This window comes from Elgaria multicarinata, chromosome 13 (genome assembly GCF_023053635.1).
Source record: "Elgaria multicarinata webbii isolate HBS135686 ecotype San Diego chromosome 13, rElgMul1.1.pri, whole genome shotgun sequence".
In the NCBI taxonomy this organism is placed as follows: Eukaryota; Metazoa; Chordata; class Lepidosauria; order Squamata; family Anguidae; genus Elgaria; species Elgaria multicarinata.
The window spans coordinates 30,554,907-30,572,795 of record NC_086183.1 but is presented as its reverse complement, the minus strand read 5'-3'; the positions used below and the strand labels follow the sequence as shown (position 1 = coordinate 30,572,795).

At 48.3% G+C, this 17,889-nt stretch overlaps 1 protein-coding gene across 3 annotated transcripts in view; it reads left to right on the top strand.

The window, feature by feature from the left end:
* Window positions 1-17,889, top strand: part of MEIS3 (Meis homeobox 3) — a 55,139-nt gene that overhangs the window by 30,070 nt on the left and 7,180 nt on the right. For all 3 annotated transcript variants that reach the window (XM_063140519.1, XM_063140517.1, XM_063140518.1), the window contains 3 exons: window positions 113-262; window positions 7,506-7,617; window positions 14,707-14,852. In XM_063140519.1, coding sequence (XP_062996589.1) covers window positions 113-262; window positions 7,506-7,617; window positions 14,707-14,852 — 408 coding nt within the window. The remainder of the gene's footprint in view (window positions 1-112; window positions 263-7,505; window positions 7,618-14,706; window positions 14,853-17,889) is intronic.

Sequence of the window (17,889 nt, the reverse complement as noted above, 5' to 3'; positions counted from 1 at the left end):
TTCGGCTATGGGGTGGTATACAAATGCAATAAATAAAATAAATAAATCTCACACCCATCCCAAATCCCCACTCTTCCACTGGCAAGTCTTTTCTTCTTTTTCTTGATGCCAGGTGCACGACCTCTGTGACAATTTCTGCCACCGCTACATCACCTGCCTCAAGGGGAAGATGCCCATCGACTTGGTTATTGACGACAGAGACGGCGGTTCCAAATCCGACCTTGAGGATTTCGGTGGTTCTTGCGCCAGCCTCTCTGACCAGGTAGGGCGCCCGGCGGGTTGGTCTTTGGGCGACGTGGACCTAGGTTATTTGAAAGAACGTATTCTCCCTTATGAGCCTGCCCGTGCTTTGAGATCTTCTGGAGAGGCCCTTCTTTCAGTCCCACCTTCTTCACAGGCACGCTTGGTGGGTACTTGGGAGAGGGCCTTCTCGGTGGCTGCTCCGGTGCTCTGGAACTCTCTTCCCGGGGAAGCTAGGCTGGCTCCCTCCTTGATGGGCTTTCGGAAGCAGGCGAAAACCATTTTTGTTCCAGCAGGCCTTTGGAGAATAATCCAGCCCTCCATCTATGTTAATGTCTTATAATTTTGTTGTGTATTTTTTTAATTGTTTATGGTTTTGTTTCCCTCCCCCCCCCATGTATATTTTAAACTTTGTAAGTCCGCCTTGAGGCCCAGCGTTGGGCAAAAGGCAGGATACAAATAAATATAATAATAATAATAATAATAATAATAATAATAATAGGTTTTGATGGATGCTACACAGAATTCTTTGCCTGCTACAATTGAAAGACCTGAGGCAGGTGTTCAGGGAGCAGTCATAGAATCATAGAATAGCAGAGTTGGAAGGGACCTACAAGGCCATCAAGTCCAACCCCCTGCGCAATTCAGGAATCCACCCTAAATCCACCCTGCTAACTTGGGCATCTCTAGATATTTCTAGTTTATGCCTGGATGCTGTCTCTGGGATGATGAGGGTGATTTGTTGTACCAGATCTGAAACAAAGGCAGCGAGTTTACAAAACGTTTTATGAGGAGAGATGGGCACACTCTAAGGATGCAGGAGGGCTATTTCCATACGTGACTTGGCTGAGCCGAAAGGTATACTGGAACTTCAGGACACTTATCTGCATTCACAGCTGTGTAATTTTGGCAACAGTAGGATTTTCTGAATTGTTATTTCACATTTGGTTTTGAATCCTAGCATCGTTATGGCATTTAAAGGGACAGAGAGCTGACTTAATTTTACTATTAATTTTAATGGCATGTTTTGGTTTGTCAGAATGGCAATATGCCATTGTCCCCTTGTGTGATTAATTTGTTTATGTTCACACTGGGTGTGTTATCTCACATTTTCTGACTGATTATGTTACACAATCCTTTACACTTTGCAATAGTCTAAAACGCACAAAATCGTACACCATGCAGACTGGCATCTCCGACATCAGTGGGGTGGTGAATCCGCTCCGGGTTTCAGCCAGAACTCTAAAAGAGCTATCTAAGGATGCAAAAGTGCTGCTTTAGAGTTCTGGCTGGTTCTGGCTGAAACCCAGAGCGGATTCACCACCCCACTGATGTTGGAGACACCAGCCTCCACTACTTGTACACCTGTGCCTGCCTGCCTGCCTGCCTTCCTCCCCTCCCCCCCCTTTCTTTCTATTTATAATAGCTTTTCAGAACCATGTTGCAATATTCGGGACATAATATCTCCTACTGTCACTGCAGGAGAAATGTTGGAGGAATGCCAATCAAATATTTCTCAGTGTTGAGCTGTGTTTGCAAGCATCTCCTGCCCCAAGAAATGTGTCTTCCAAACTTATTTGCCTCTCCAGCCCACCCTAGCTATCTAGTTCCTGGGTGAATGTGTGGAAGTGCAGGTGAGGAGCTGTGCACCGGGCACATGGCTATTCCAGTACCTTAGTCCAGGTGTGCTGCCATGTCTCTCTTATCTCTCTGAGTTCTCTTAACTGAAAATGATGTTTTTGTGGCTGCAATAGGGCATTGCTGCAAAGGATAAGAACTGAGGGTCCTCCTTCTGACAGAGGTCCAGTATATATTTAGTAGGGTGGCCTTTAGAGTCCTCTGTTTGAAGGCCTTCTCTAATTGAAGAGTTCTTTGGTCCAAGACCGGTTTAAAGATCAAGACCCCACATGGAGAGAGAGCGACAGGGGCTTTGAAATCGCCCATCCACGGTTAGCACCTGGACAGCAGCCTGACAAAACAGAACAGATTCTGGCTGGACATCAGGAAAAACATCCTGACTGTTAGAGTATTGCAACAAGGAACCCATGACCTAGGGAGGTGGTGGGCTCTCCCACCCTAGAGGCCTTCAAGAGGCAGCTGGACAGCCATCTGTCAGGGGTGCTTTAAGGTGAATTCCTGCATTGAGCAGGGGGTTGGACTTGATGGCCTTATAGGCCCCTTCCAACGTTACTATTCTATGATTCTATTCTATGACTTCCTGTGCAATAGCAAGATGGATTGTCTTTCTGTTTAAGTTATAGCCAGAATTTCTAAATCGATGTCTTGACGTAGAAATTAGCAGATGCAAATTTATGCACACCTGTCTTCCTTTTCGGTTCCTCTTTCTGGAGTGATGCATCAGTGGCCACCCCCGTATTTCTGTCATAAGTCCCTTTTTGAACTATTTAGGGTTCTTTCTTTTTTACCCCAAGGTCATTTGAAAGATAGCTCTGGCTGTACTTGATGCGGTGGAGGCTGGTGGGGCGCATGTCAGTGGGGCGGTGAATCTACGCTGAGTTTCAGTCTGGACCACTCAGAACTCTAACAATACTCTCCAAGGTGCTGAACCCGAGCCCCTTAAATGGGTTCAGAGTCTTGGATCATGCCTTTGGGCTTCTGACTCATTCTGACTGCAATCCGGAGTGGATCCATTGCATTCTATTCCATTCCAAAAATTAAAAACCATCAAAGTACAAAATAGCATTTGCGTAAAAACATACAAACAGTTAACACACACACACACACAGAGAGAGAGAGAGAGAGAGAGAGAGAGAGAGAGAGACGCACAGACTCAGACAACATATATTTAGAAACAATTTTTAAACAACCAGCCAAAGACAGTCCAAGGTGTGATTAATACTCACTGTATTCTGCCGAATGTCTGGGGGAAGAGGGAGGTTTTTACTGGTGACAAAAAGATGGCAGTGTTGACACTAGGCAGGCCTGGTTGGGGAGATCATTCCATGATGGGGACACCACTGAGAAGGCCCTCTCCCTGGTTGCTGCACTCTGAGCCTCCCCACTGACACAGAAGCCACTAGGCTCAACTGTTTTGATGGCCATTCGGCCACAGGGACACAGGAAGACCGTGGTCCGGCTGGCTCAAGTGGTGCCTAACCCAGTCATACAACAGATTTATTTATTTATTGCATTTATATACCGTCCCATAGCTGAAGCTCTCTGGGTGGTTTACAGAAGTTAAAAACAGTCAACATTAAAAAGAAATATACGAAGTTTAAAAACATAAAAAGCATAAAAACAACAGTATCCTTGTAAAAACAGCTATTCTGGGGTCCGTTAAAAACAAACAAACTCAGCTCATGTTGTTAAGTGCTGTTAAATGCCTGGGAGATAGGGAGCACTCCTCGATGCTTTCCAGAAGTGTTGGACTAAAACACCCATCATCCCCAACCAGCATGGCTGGTCTACGCTGATTGGCAGCTGCTGTCCAGAGTTTCAGATGAGGACGGGGGTGTCTTTCCCCAGGGCTACCTGACGATGCCGGAATCGAACCGGCGACCTTTTCTGTGCAAAACAGGCGCTTGGGTCTACAGCCCCCTCTCTCAACAGGTTTAGCAGGCTGTGGTTTGTTTCCAAAAACCTTTTTGACCAGGAGCAATGGACGGCGGAGTGCTTGCTGGAGGGGGAGGGAAAAAAGAAATATTAGGGGCACATCATAAGAAGCAAAGCTTCTGTCTCAATTCACTTTTCAACTCTCCCCAGCCTTATTTTAGCTAGTGGTGGAGGAGTCATTAATAGTTATATACAATAAATCTAGTTTCTCCTCCCCCACCCTGTGTTCCCCCCCGTCCTGCCCAGGCCGCTACAATGCCTTTCATCCCCCCCCCCTCCGCTTTTTAAACAGAACACAACACTTCCATCCTTGCAACATTCATGAGCCGGAAAGAAAAAGGGAGCTGGCACTCGGAAAATAATCGCCCCTGACAGTTAGCTGGTAATGAAGGAGACATGGCCGCCTTTTGCATTGCCCCTGATCCCCGCCTGACCCCCCCTCCTGCCACAACTTTCTCATTTTTTCCCAAGCGCCGCTAATGCAGTCAACACGTTCATTTGCCTATAGCAACTTCCCTGCATTTTTAATCTGCCTTTGGGCGATCGGGCTGGGAGCTTCGCAGAGTGGAGGGTGATTTTTTTTATTATTATTATTTTTTGCGGAGGGGTGGGGTGGGGTGGGGAGAAGGGAAATGTTTCCAGGGATGGGAAGCGAAAGAGATGGAGGAGAGCAGGGTAATCCCAGGGATGTCCCTGACCTCGCATCTCAGCACTCTTCTCCAAGGGGGAGTCTGGCTATTCCACCCCTCCCTCCCTCCTTTCCTTCCTTCTGTGCTTTGAACATAAGAACAGCCCTTGGAAGAGATCGTCACTCCATCTGCAGCGACAGGCGGCCAGATTCCTTTGGGTACAGAGGAAGCAATGGCTGTTGCTTGCCATGTTACTCACCCTCCTCTGTTTATCAGAGGTATAGTACCATCGCACATGGAGGTTTTCTTTGAGCTCAGCCTTTTCCCAACCAGCTGCCCCTCTGGATGGGCTGGACTGAGGGGCAGCTGGTCGCCAGGTGCGGCTGGTAGCTGTTGATACGTCTCCACCGATCAAGTTGTTGGGGTCCAGCAGCCACCCGCAACCTGGGGGCCATCCATTTGGGCTGGCCTTAGGATTCCCATCAGCCCCAGCTGCTGTGGCCATTGGTCATGGTGGATGGGAATTGCAGTCCTGAATATCAGGAAGACACCGGATTGCCTCCGGAAAACGTTCCTGTTTCAGGAAGCTTTCTGTGAATGACCGGCCATGATTTTACCAGCTACTAGGGTTTTATCAGAACGTTGTTCTTTATATATATGGTGGTTTTTTATTCTTTTATATTGTATTTGTTGTTCACCGCTCCAAATTCTTTTGGATGGGGAGCAATGCATCGATATTGTAAATAAAATAAAGAATTAATTAATAAACACTTTTAAAATAAGCCATTAAAAAACCCAACAACACTGGTGTGGCTGTAGCTGCATCTTGCCGTAGCGAATTTCCCTACGGGAGAGAGCATTAATATTCCAAATCCCTGTTAATGTGGGGGTTTTCAGGGAAGGGGTGGGCTTTTTTTTGCTTTGCGCTTCCTTCCGAATCTTCGCCCTTGCGTTGCCGGTCTGTCTCGTCCCTGGACTTGACTCTTAAGCGGCTCTAAGAGAATCGCTTTGGGTCTCAGCTCCGGGGTCTGTTCTTAATTAACTGCTAGTGTTGCTACCTTTGCTTCCTAGAGCTTGAAACAGCGACCCCCTGACCCCCCTCCCCTCCCCGTTTATTGAGGGCTACAAGTGTTGGGTTCTCTTTTGAAATCCACAGCTCCTTAACCCCCTGAACCCCGAGGCCTCTCGCTTGTGGGGCGCCTGTGATCAGCCCCGCCAGGTTAATCAGGCAGGGCATGAGTGGGGCGGGCCAAGGAGGGCTTTGTTTTAGTCCCCCCGGCAAGCCAAGTTTTTTTTTTTTTTTTTTGCAATCCGAGCCCCTTCGGTAGCTGCGCAGTTCCTCCTGAGGGTGACGCCGAGAGGCCCACCGTGTCCCTCTTTGAACTCTGCTCAATTGGGTAAGGGGGGGTCAAAATAATTACAGCCCCAGTGGAGGCGTTGTGGAAATCCCTGTTAAACCCCGGCCTCCCTCCTTAAGGGATTTATGGGGAGGGGCGCAGTGGCTTACACAGGAGGCAAAGCGGGGGCTGCGGGTTGCCCAGCCGTCCTCGACTTGGTGACCTCCGGATGTTTTTGCATCGACGCCCATCATCCCCAGCCTGTGATGTTCTGGAATGCTGGGACTTGCAGTCTAATAGATTGGGAAGGGAGGGCGCCAGGCTGGGAAAGGCTGGGGTAGGACAATTGCCACTTTTTCTACCCTCTCCTTCAATGGGCAGGATTCCCGAGCTTTCAGCAGCCGCAAAACAGGCAGAAATTCAACTGGCGAAGCAAGAAAAAAACAGCTTCACCTGTTCAACTTCTGCCTGAACCATAGGGACAGGAAGCCATGTCTGGCTTGGAGGTGAGGCAGGAGGTTTTCACCCATCACCCGTCCCTGTTCAGAAAGTAGGTGCGCTCCTCTTCAGTTCAAACCTTGCCTCTGTCGTGGTCTTCACGAAAGCCCAGTTTTTACAGGCTTGGCTGAGAAATGCAGAGATAATCATGGTGTCCTACCTTGCAGGGCTTTTGTCAGGACGACTTGAGAAAACATCTACGACTCACTTTGAAAACTCATGAGCGTTTATATAGTGCTTTCTTTTTATGGATGATTGTTGTTGCTGCATCTTGTGGTTTTTGTGTGTGTGTTTTGCAGGTGAGTGAGTGTGTATGTGTGGGGAGAGACTTTTGCTGGACTTTCAAAATGGATTCCTGTGATGATAGCCACAAGAGGGCCCAGGGGTTGGCTTCTGGCGACTTCCCCAACGGCCTGCATTCCAGATGTTTTGGACTTCAAATCCCATCAACCCCTGCCAGCATAGCTAAGGATCAGGAATGCTGGGAGTTGTGATCCAAGACATCTGCAAGGCACTAAGTTGGGGAAAGCTGTTTTAGATGTTGTTGACGTGGGCTAGGGGGGGCGTTCGGGTGTGGCCATGTGTCCTATTTTAGAGAGGACAGTCCTCTGTTTGAATGGCTGCCTGATCCAAGTCTGATTCAAAGATGTAGACATCCAAGAAGGGAGGGAAGCAGGGACCTCAAAGTTGGGAGATTTTCTATATTTAAAATTATTAATATTAATATTATTTCATTTCCATACTGCCCAATAACTCACAAGATAAAATACAGCATGAAAATTTAAATATACAAAATTTAAAAACAATTTAAACGACTGAAAACAGTTTCAATAAAATACTAGACTTGTTCAGACAGCTGGCATAAATGCCCCATGATATGCCATCCTTATGTCCTTAAATGCACGTGGGCCATATGAACTTGATTCAGGTTACGTTACGTGGCGTGAGGAACAGCTGAGCTCTTGCAAGGAACCCCCAAGCAACTTAGCCCTTGCAAAGCTTCCCTGAATAGCCATGAAGCTTATCTTAATGGCCAATCATGATGTTAAGGAAACAGCAGGCCTAAGAATCTACCTCGCTGGAACACACCAAAGGTCCCATCATTGATCCACCACTCTGTTGACAACAGTTACGTGGGTTTACGGCTGAAAGGATAGCATGCACCTAGGGAAGGAACCTGGAGCCTCTTCTCAGATAATCACACCACGTGTCCTCTCATTGCATGTAGAACAACTCCTGGATCCGGGACCACGATGAAACGGGATCCACCCATTCAGGAACGCCGGGGCCCTCAAGTGGTGGGATCGCCTCGCAAAGCGGCGATAACTCCAGTGAACAAGGTAGGTAGGAGAATGAGCTAGGAGGAGGTGATGTCCTAGCAGGGAGAAACTTTGCCTACATACTTCTGGATGTTCAGTGTGGGAGAGAGTGCAGGATGCGAATCTTGCACAGGCAACAACAGATTTTGCTTACAGAATTCAGTGTGCACCATAATTATAATAGTAATTCTTAGCATTTATATAGCGCCTCCAAGCAGATCTCCATTGGACATTTGCTCAGGAATGTTTTCATGGTGAACAAAGGAAGGTGACATTTGGGGAGAAGCTGATATTCCCCCCCGCAAAAAAAAAGAGTCCCCACAACCCATTCATCTTGTCCGGGGAATGGTGCCATTGAGCATAGCTGATGCCAAGGTGACGTTTCTTTTTCCTTACCTCAGTTTTCAAAAATTCACACATTTTAAAACCTTCCACACCGTGTTTTTCCCGAGCTGGCTTTTGCAGCCTTGTGGACGGGTCTTTCACTTTTGTGGAAGGTTTACACTCGTTCATATTTGCACTAACGCGGATGAGCAAATTGGCACAAGCGTCCATTAGCGCTGATGCGCCCCTAGGGACATCCACGCTAGTTAATGTGCATTCGCACTGATGTGCATGAACTAACGTGGATCAGCACAAACCGTTTTGTCATCCCAGCATCCCCGGCTTCGCTTTGGTGGGCGAGATGGCGCTCCGTGCCCATCCAGCCGAAGCGAAGCCAGGGACGCTGGGGTGGGGGTGGGGGGCAGCTCCACGTTCAGACTTCCACCCGGAAGCCGCCCTGGAGGGCGGCTTCCGGGTGGAAGTCCGAACGTGGAGCCGCCCTCCCACCCCAGCATCCTTGGCTTCGCTTCGGCTGGGCGGGCGCGGGGCGCCATCTCGCCCGCCCAGGCCCAGCTAAATCCTCAGGCCGGCCCGGCTCACAGCCAACAACGCATGTGAGCGCTGCGCTGCATCCGGCTCCCCTCTTAGCTTGGCGCTCTAGGCGGCCGCCTGAGTGGCCTCTATGGTAGCACCGCCCCTGGGCCTTGCTCAGGGACATGGAAGTGAGGCACCTTTGCCCTGTAACGTCCCCACCAATCTGGCCACCAATCTGGATGGCTTCAAAAGGGGGTAGACAAATTCCTGGAGGAGAAGGCTCGTCCTACTGGCTATATGCTAGGTCCAGTATCGGAGGCAGTAGCTTATGTACACCAGTTGTTGGGGAACATGGGCGGGAAGGTGCTGTTGCACTCATGTCCTGCTTGTGGATTTTCCATTGATAGCTCATCGGCCCCTGTGTGAACAGAATGCTGGACTAGATGGACCCTTGGCCTGATCCAGCAAGGCCCTGCTTGTTCTTGTTATTATTTATTACATTTATAATACATGTAATAAATAAGCTCTCTGGGCGGTTTACAAAAGATTAAAAACAGTGAACATTAAAAAGAAACATACACAATTTAAAACCATAAAAAGCATAAAATACAAACAAAAACAGACAATATCCATTTAAAAACAACTGTTCTGGGGTCAGTTAAGAAACTCAGCATATGCTGTTAAATGCTGTTAAATGCCTGGGAGAAGAGAAAACTCTTGACCTGACGCTGAAAAGATAACAATGTTGGTGCCAGGCGAGCCTCGTCGGGGAGATCATTCCACAATTGAGGGGCCACCACTGAGAAGGCCCTCTCCCTTGTTGCCATCCTCTGAGCTTCCCTCGGAGGAGGCACTCGGAGGAGGACCTTAGATGTTGAGGGTAGCGTACGGGTAGGTTCATGTCGGGAAAGGCGTTCCGTCAGGTATTGTGGTCCCAAGCCGTGCAAGGCTTTATAGGTTAAAACCAGCATCTTGAATTGGGCTCAGAAACATACAGGCAGCCAATGCAAGCAGGCCAGAATCGGTGTTATATGTCCGAATCTTCTGGTTCCAGTTATCAATCTGGCTGCTGCATTTTGCACAAGCTGCAGCTTCCGAACCGTCTTCGAAGGCAGCCCCACGTAGAGCGCATTGCAGTAATCTAATCTGGAGGTTACCAGAGCATAGACAACTGTAGCCAGGTTATCCCTCTCCAGATAGGGGCGTAGCTGGGCCACCAACCGGAGTTTGTAGAAGGCACTCCGTGCCACTGAGACCACCTAAGCCTCAAGGGACAGAGATGGTTCTAGGACAGCCTTCCTCAACCTGGGGCGCTCCAGATGTGTTGGACTACAACTCCCAGAATGCCCCAGCCAGCTGGGAGATGCAGTCCAACACATCTGGAGTGCCCCAGGTTGAGGAAGGCTGTTCTAGGAGAACCCCAAGCTACGTGTTATACGCTTATATTCTTATGTTGTTATGCTCCCCCCCTCCACACACACACAAACATGCAGTGACTTAAAACGAAGAGGGCCAGCCAAGCTCAGCGTGGACGTTAACTCCAACCAGGCTCAAGATATGCATGGACACCACCTTTTTGCAAAGGCGTTCTGGGGTAAGGCATTCGAGGCCTCCCTAAACTGAAAATCGTAGAAAGCGGCCTGCCCGCACTGCACTCAGCCTGGCTGGAAACATCTCCATGCTTCCGCTTCGGTTTCCTCGGTGCATCCGAAGCCGGAAAGAAGCTGCATCCGCGTCCCCCCGTCTGTGCGCGACACCTCTCTGCGCACGCGTGGAGGGTGTGCGCGGACGCACAAAACATCTGCGTGCATGCGCTGCGGAAAGCCGGGGATTGTGGTTATGCTAATTATAGTGTGTGTGTGTTTATACACTCACTCACTCACACACACACACACACACACACACACACATTCACAGAGGCCCCTACATTCCAACACACGCCATCTGTTGAGTAAATACCCTGAGAATGGGGGCATCCAACTGAAGAAAGGGAAAGAAAAGGCAAAAAGAAAGGGGGGGGGAACTGGCAGACCTGAAAGCTGGGGGTCACTGCGGGGGTCACGGCTGCTGAGCTCCAAACCGCCCCATGGCATCTCCTCGGGGTTGTCAGACCTTGCAAAGCGCAGAAGTCAGTCTCCAAGAGGGTGCGGAGGATATAAGGGGGATGGTCTTTTGGGGAAACCTGGAATTGCTGCCTCGAGTTTAGAGGCCGCAGGGTAGGCAGGACATGAGGGAGGAAAACCGAAGCTTGGTTTTCCAAAAATGGCTTCTTTCCCCCTCCATTCCTGGGTCTTGAGACACTGGGGCCTCACTCCTCTCCCAGGGTGTACAAGGACCCCAGAAAATCTTTGATTCCCCATGTCAATGGGGTAGTGAATCCGCTTCTGGTTTCAGTCAGAACTGTAAAAGAGCTATCCAAGATGCGGACCATGAATCCTTTAGCGCAGTGGTTCCCAACTAGCTAAGTACTGTGGACCCCTTGTTTTTCAAATGCCAAGCCATGGACCCCCTACTTTTGAAAATTTTGTTATCTCTATGGTAGTTACCTGTGCAAAGCAATTTTTTGGAGAAAATAAGGGGTAGCGCCTGATAAGCAAAGGATTTTAGGGATACTAAAAAACAGATCATAAAATTTGTGATATTCATGATGTTACCACACAAAAATGAGAACGATTTAGTTAGGAATATAAAGACGAATTTAATTTTACTAACATCTAGTTTACAACTGAATTTATTTGTTTATTTATTACATTTTTATACTGCCCAATAGCCGAAGCTCTCTGGGCGGTTCACAAAAATTAAAACCATAATAAAACAACATCAGTTTAAAAACACAAATACAAAATACAGTATAAAAAGCACAACCAGGATAAAACTATGCCACAAAAATTGATATAAGATTAAAATACAGAGTTAGAACAGTAAAATTTAAATTTAAGTTAAAATTAAGTGTTAAAATACTGAGAGAATAAAAAGGTCTTCAGCTGGCGACGAAAGGAGTACAGTGTAGGCGCCAGGCGGACCTCTCTGGGGAGCTCATTCCACAGCCGGGGTGCCACAGCGGAGAAGGCCCTCCTCCTAGTAGCCACCTGCCTCACTTCCTTTGGCAGGGGCTCACGGAGAAGGGCCCCTGTAGATGATCTCAAGGTCCGGGCAGGTACATATGGGAGGAGGCATTCCTTCAGATAACCTGGCCCCAAACTGTTTAGGGCTTTGAATATCAATATCAGCACTTTGAATCGGGCTCTTTGAACAACTTATGACATGTCTAGCAGCTACTAAACCTAACCACCCAGAGAGCTTCGGCTATTGGGCGGTATAAAAATGTAATTAATTAATTAATTAAATAAACGTGATGGGAGAAATCATGCCTCTTTTTGTCCCGAACAATCCCTTCCACATCCGGTTCGGTACTTCCTGCTTTTAATCTCAGATCTCAGATCAACGTCGATCTGATTTCTATGCTTGTTCTTCGTATAACAAAATGTCAAAAATGTTTGTTCACAAAGATACGTGGAACAAAAGCGGTCTAGATGTTTCAAAGCTTTTTCACCTAACTTCTTTTAATCAGGAAAAAACGTCACCCAGAATTGGTCCAGTCTATATTCTTTGAAAAACGATCTCAATGAACCATCACAAGTCACGTCAACAAGTGCATATCTTGCTCTTCCGCAGATAGAGTTGTTGGTTGTACATCACCACATTCAAAAGGATTCCTTCTCCATGAGTTTTCAGGATTAGGTGCAGGGAAGTAATCTCTGAAGCTAGTCGCTAAATCACGGGGGGGCTTTTGCGCATGACGTCGAAGCAAGCAGAGTGCGGGGGACGGTGTATTTTCTATTAAAATGCAGACCTTGCAGAGCTAATAGGTGAATGATGCCGCGGCCCCCCTGGGTGGGTTATGCAGACCCCCTGGGGTCTGTGGACCACTAACTGGGAATCACTGCTTTAGAGTTCTGACTGGTTCTGAATCTATATTGATTTTATCTGTACACTGCCCTGAGATCCCAGCAGTATAGAGCGGTATACAAGTGTTTCATAGAATCATAGAATAGCAGAGTTGGAAGGGGCCTTCAAGGCCATCGAGTCCAACCCCCTGCTCAATGCAGGAATCCTCTCTAAAGTGGATAAACAAACAAATAAACAGTGCATGAGGGTAGTACCAGATCCTTTGCCCACATACCCTGAAATCCTGTGGTTGGGATAAAAAAATATATGCACGTAAGCACTTTCATCAATATGGTTATTGGTGAGGGCCTGCTGGCATTGTGCACACTTCACTGCAGTGATACAGCTGCCACTGTTGGAACTTCAGTCTTTCAGTTTGCTTGGACAAGTCCAGTTCTGTCATTCAGAGTTTATTTTTTGTTTAATTTTAATTTGGGGGGGGGGGGCTTCTAGTTTTATTCTTCAGTGAGGGGTTCCTGCAGTTCCTGCTATGACATGCCGTCTCTCTCCCTTTTGCCTCCTGTCACCGCCTGCTCCAGCAGAGTTCTGGAAGACAAGGGCAGTGGAGATGGATTTATTTTTGCACTTTTGGGGTGGAGGGGGGTCGGCGGCGGAAAGGAAAGCAGGGTGGGGCCGCTGATCAAGTGGGGACGCGGGCGATGGTTGCTTGAAGCCCCCCCGACAGCGGTGCTTTCTCTGATGCATAATTTACGTCCCCCTCCGGGCAGGGCTTTTAAGCTGCCTTTTAGCCGGAGGATATAAAAGCGTAGCAGCTGTTCCATTGGGGTAGGATTGGTGGCGGCAGCGGGCCGGGGGCGGGGGGGAGAAGGCGGGGAGAGGGAAAAAGTCGGGATTTTGTGTTTGCCAGGCAAGGCTTGTGTGCAAAAAAGAGGCAGGGGGCAGCATGAGCTAGCTTGGGTTCCACACGGCATGGATCCCCCTCGCTCTTTGTTGAGCATGCACGGGAAGTAGGAGGAGGTCCTCTTTTTAATTGCTGGATCCCTGCACAGAAAGAAGGTTGGGCAAATGGGTTTTTTTGGCAAGCAGAACAATGCTTCAGAACAGAGAAGGTGGAGAGCAGTAAAGACAATCTATTGTTTAATTTATTGCATTTTAATGCTGCTCTTCCTCCAAGGAGCACGAAAGGGCAGCCAGGGTCCTCTCCGCTTTTTTTTTTTTAATCCTGGCAACAGCCCTGCGAGGTAGGTTAGGCTAAGAGGGAGTGAGACTGGCCCACATTCACCTGGTGAGCGTTACGTCTGAGCAGGGATGTGAACATGGAGCTCCCCAATTTCAGGCTGACACTCTTAAGTCAGCCTTCGCCAACCCATCACCCTCCAGATGTGTTGAACTACAACTCCCATTGTTCCCAGCCACCACGGCCAAACATCTGGAGGTGCCAGGATGGGAAGGATGGATGACTCGAGGCCTCGGGAAGCGGCCTTATAGCATCACAGCATTGGTCTGCTTATTGTACTCAGCCCAGAGCTGTTTGCTTTGGGGGATTTGCACATATGGAGGGGTTGCGTGCGCATTTTTGCACAAATGTCTCAACCGCGAATTTGCACAAATTTCTCAACCGCAAATTTGCGCAAGTGCCTTTGCGCATATTTGGGAAATAGGATTAATCTGATTTCACCAACGAGCAGATGATAAAGCAAAAGGCACCTGATGTTCCATGTAACACAGACGGAATGGATTTTACAAAATCCGTTTATCTCTAGTTGAGAGGCACCTGGCCGGCTGCAGTTGGAAACTGAATCCTGGATTAGATGAGATCAAAGTCATACTTGCATCCACATTGCACTTCTGGTCTTCAGGCTCGCACCGTAGCAGCTGGGCCTGCAGGTTCAAGGAATGTGCTGTGGCTCCACGAGCTGGGTCTGTGTGTGGGATGGTCACAGGAGAGTCTGCTGGACTCCCAGACCCAGTCAGGCACCCGCAACATCCCTGTCACCCACCACTCTTGAAGGCACCGTCTTTCTTCATAGAATTCAATTTACAGCACTCTCACAAACTTCCAAATTCTTCCATTTGCCTCTAGAGGGCCTAGCTTCCTTCTGAGTATGATGCCATGTCTCCCTCTAGTGGCCACATATGGTATGATTCCAAAACTTCACTGTAACAAAGACTTCTCCAACCTGGATCCCCACCATCTCCAACCATCATGGCCATGACACACCTGGCTTGCACCAGGTTGAGGAAGGCTGCTTTAACTGAACCATGGAAGTCTCAGCCTCACAGATCTAAAACTTTCACTCAGTGTTCTTCCTCTCCCTTTTCTGCTTCTTTGCTCCCTCACAGGAGACTGTCTAGATAACAGCGTGGCCTCCCCCAGCACGGGAGACGACGACGACTTAGACCGAGACAAAAAACGGAACAAGAAACGAGGGATCTTCCCCAAAGTGGCCACAAACATTATGCGTGCCTGGCTCTTCCAACACTTGTCGGTAAGGACTAGCGGTGTCGGGAAAACCCGCAACGGATTTTGTATCTGGTCAAGAGGGCAGGGCTCCTGCAGCTTTAACGGTTGTGAAGAAGAGGGAATTTCACCCGGGGCTGCATGCCTACAAATGACACCTGCTGAAATTCCCATTTCAACACAACTGTTAAAGATACAGGAGCCCGGTCCTCTTTTCCGTAGGGTCACCCTAAGGGCCACAAGTTGCCCACCGTTGCTTTACCTCCAGGAGAAATGGAGCGTGTGCAAGAACAGTCCTTTTAACAGCAACTAGAGCAGCCTTCCTCAACCTGGGGCGCTCCAGATGTGTTGGACTGCATCTCCCAGAATGCCCCAGCCTGGGGCATTCTGGGAGTTGTAGTCCAACGCATCTGGAGCGCCCCAGGTTGAGGAAGGCTGAACTAGACGAACGTTCCACAGGGGGAAATGCAAAATGCAGACTACCTCCCACACCATCTTGAATAAAGTGGCCTCCATCCATGTCAAGAAACCCTCTCGCCAATTGAGCTTCACCAAACTGAGGATTGTACCCCTCAATGCCTCGTTTGGCTTGCCAGGCCTAGAGGAAAAGGAGCGTACCGGACACATCTGGGCTACAAATCTCAAAAGAGGTTGCAGCGGAGGATTCTGGAAATATAAATGCATACATTTGGGATGAAAAATTCCCGATAAAATGGGGGCAAAACAAATGGGTCTTGATTTTGGAAGGCATTTTAGGGTCTCTGTCCAGGGATGTGTATGTATGTGGTGTAGCTCAGTGGAGGCTGGTGGCTCCGATATCAGTGGGGCGGTGAATCCACTCTGGGTTTCAATCAGGATGCTTCAACACTCCAACAGAGGTATTCACGGTGCCAAAGCCCATCAAATAAATCTGACTGGTTCTGGTTGAAACCCGGACGGGATTCACTGCCCCATTGACGTCGGAGCCACCAGCCTGAAATTCCACATGTGCAGTAGAACGTTCTGACCTCCAGTGGAGGCTGGTTTGACTGGTGTCTGATTCAGTACAGCGGTAAATCCGCTCCGGGTTTCAGTCAGAACTCTGAAGGAGCTCTCCAAGGTGCCAAGCCCATCAAATAAATCTGCATGGTTCTGGCTGAAACCTGGAGCTGATTCACCGCCCCACTGGTGGCACTGGAGTAGCTGCTGCTAGTGGGAGGCCGGCTAGCACTGGACATCTTTCCATGCCCACCGTCAGACAGGAATCCTTCCTTCCTTCCCTCATCTCGCTCTCTGTGGTGCTGCCAGGCAATTAGGCAGGGCCTCTCCCTGGTTAGTTAAACAAAGGCGAGTTAATGAGCGCTGGCCAATTAGTGGCTAATTGAAGGAGCTATAAAGCTATTAGAGGCTGGTGAAGGGTAATCAATTCTAGCCAATTACCCTGAACGCATTGGCAGGCAGTGAGGAGGGGGCTGCGGGGAAAAGAGGGTGGCTTCTAAGGCGAAGCAGCTACAGCTCGGATCCAAAGGACTTGGGGTATGTGTGTGTGTGAAATGGGGACACCTTAATGGTCATCAGGTCAGGCTAGGTCAGGAAGAGTGACCATATGGAAAGGAGGACAGGGCTCCTGCATCTTTAAGAGTTGTGATGAAGAGGGAACTTCGCCAGGTGTCATTTGTAGGCATGCAGCCCCTGGTGAAATCCCCCTTTCATCACAACAGTCAAAGGTGCAGGAGCTATGCTAGAGTGACCAGATACAAAAGAGGGCAGGGTTCCTGCAGCTTTAACTGTTTGGTTAAAGCCCTGCCCTCTTTTGTATCTGGTCACCCTAATATAGCTCCTGCAGCTTTAACTGTTGTGATGAAGGGGGAATTTCACCAGGTGCTGCTTGCATCCAAATGACACCTGCTGAAATTCCATTTTCTAGACAAACTGTTAAAGCTGCAGGAGCCCTGTCCTCCTTTTCATATGGTCACCCTAAGGTCAGGCCTCTACCACAGGATAGCTATGTGTGTTGCATTTTTCTTTCTTCATTACATTTTTATTCCAACTTTCTTCCAAAGAGAGTTTCAAGAGGCAATAAACTTGGTTTCCTCCCCACCACACAACACCCCCAGCGGCCATACACGTTACACTCACAACGATCTTGCGAGGTAGGGCTAGCTTAAGAGATAGCAACTTTACGAAGCTGGTTGGTGGGAGGTTCAGGAGGGATAAAAGGAAGGACTTCTTCCCACAGTGCATAGTTAAACTGTGGAATTCACTGCCACAAGACGTAGTGATGGCCACCAAGTGGGATGGCTTTAAACAGGGGTTGGATAAATTCCAAGGCTATCAAGGGCTCCTAGCCCTGATGGCTGTGTGCTACAGTATCCGAGGCAGCAAGCCTGTGTGCACCAGTTGCTGGGGAACATGGGTGGGAGGGTGCTGATGCACTAATATCCTGCTTGTGGGTCCTTGGCCACTGTGTGAACAGAGTGCTGGATTCTCATAGAATCATAGAACTGTAGAGTTGGAAAGGGGCCTCTATCTAGTCTGCTGGAGATCATCTTTCGTGAAGGGATGTTGGAGAATTCTGCAACCAAATCAAATGAGTTCGGAGTTCTTTGACTCTGCCCTAAAGATTCCGTAGCAGACTGGATGATAATGATGATTTGCATTTATATACCACCCCATAGCTGAAGCTTTCTGGGCGGTTCACATATGTCTTGGACTACAACTGTTTCCAATGTCTTGGACTACAACTCTCAGCATTCTTGCGCATTAGCCAGACTGGCAGGGGATGATGGGAGTTGAACTTCAAAACATCTGGAGGGCCCCAGTTTGGTGAAGGCTGGGTTATAGATATGGAAAAGGAATGGAGATTGGGGAACCGAGGCTGAGGTAGTAACTTATTACTACTAGTAGTAGTAGTAGTAATATTTATTATGATTAGTAGTAGTGCTATTTCTAATGTTATTAATATTAAGATTTATTATATTATTATAGTATATTTATTATACTAGTAGTGGTTGTAGCATTTATTAGTAGTAGCAGCAGCAGTAGTAACAGCAATATTAGTAGTAGTAGTAGTAATGTAGTAGTAA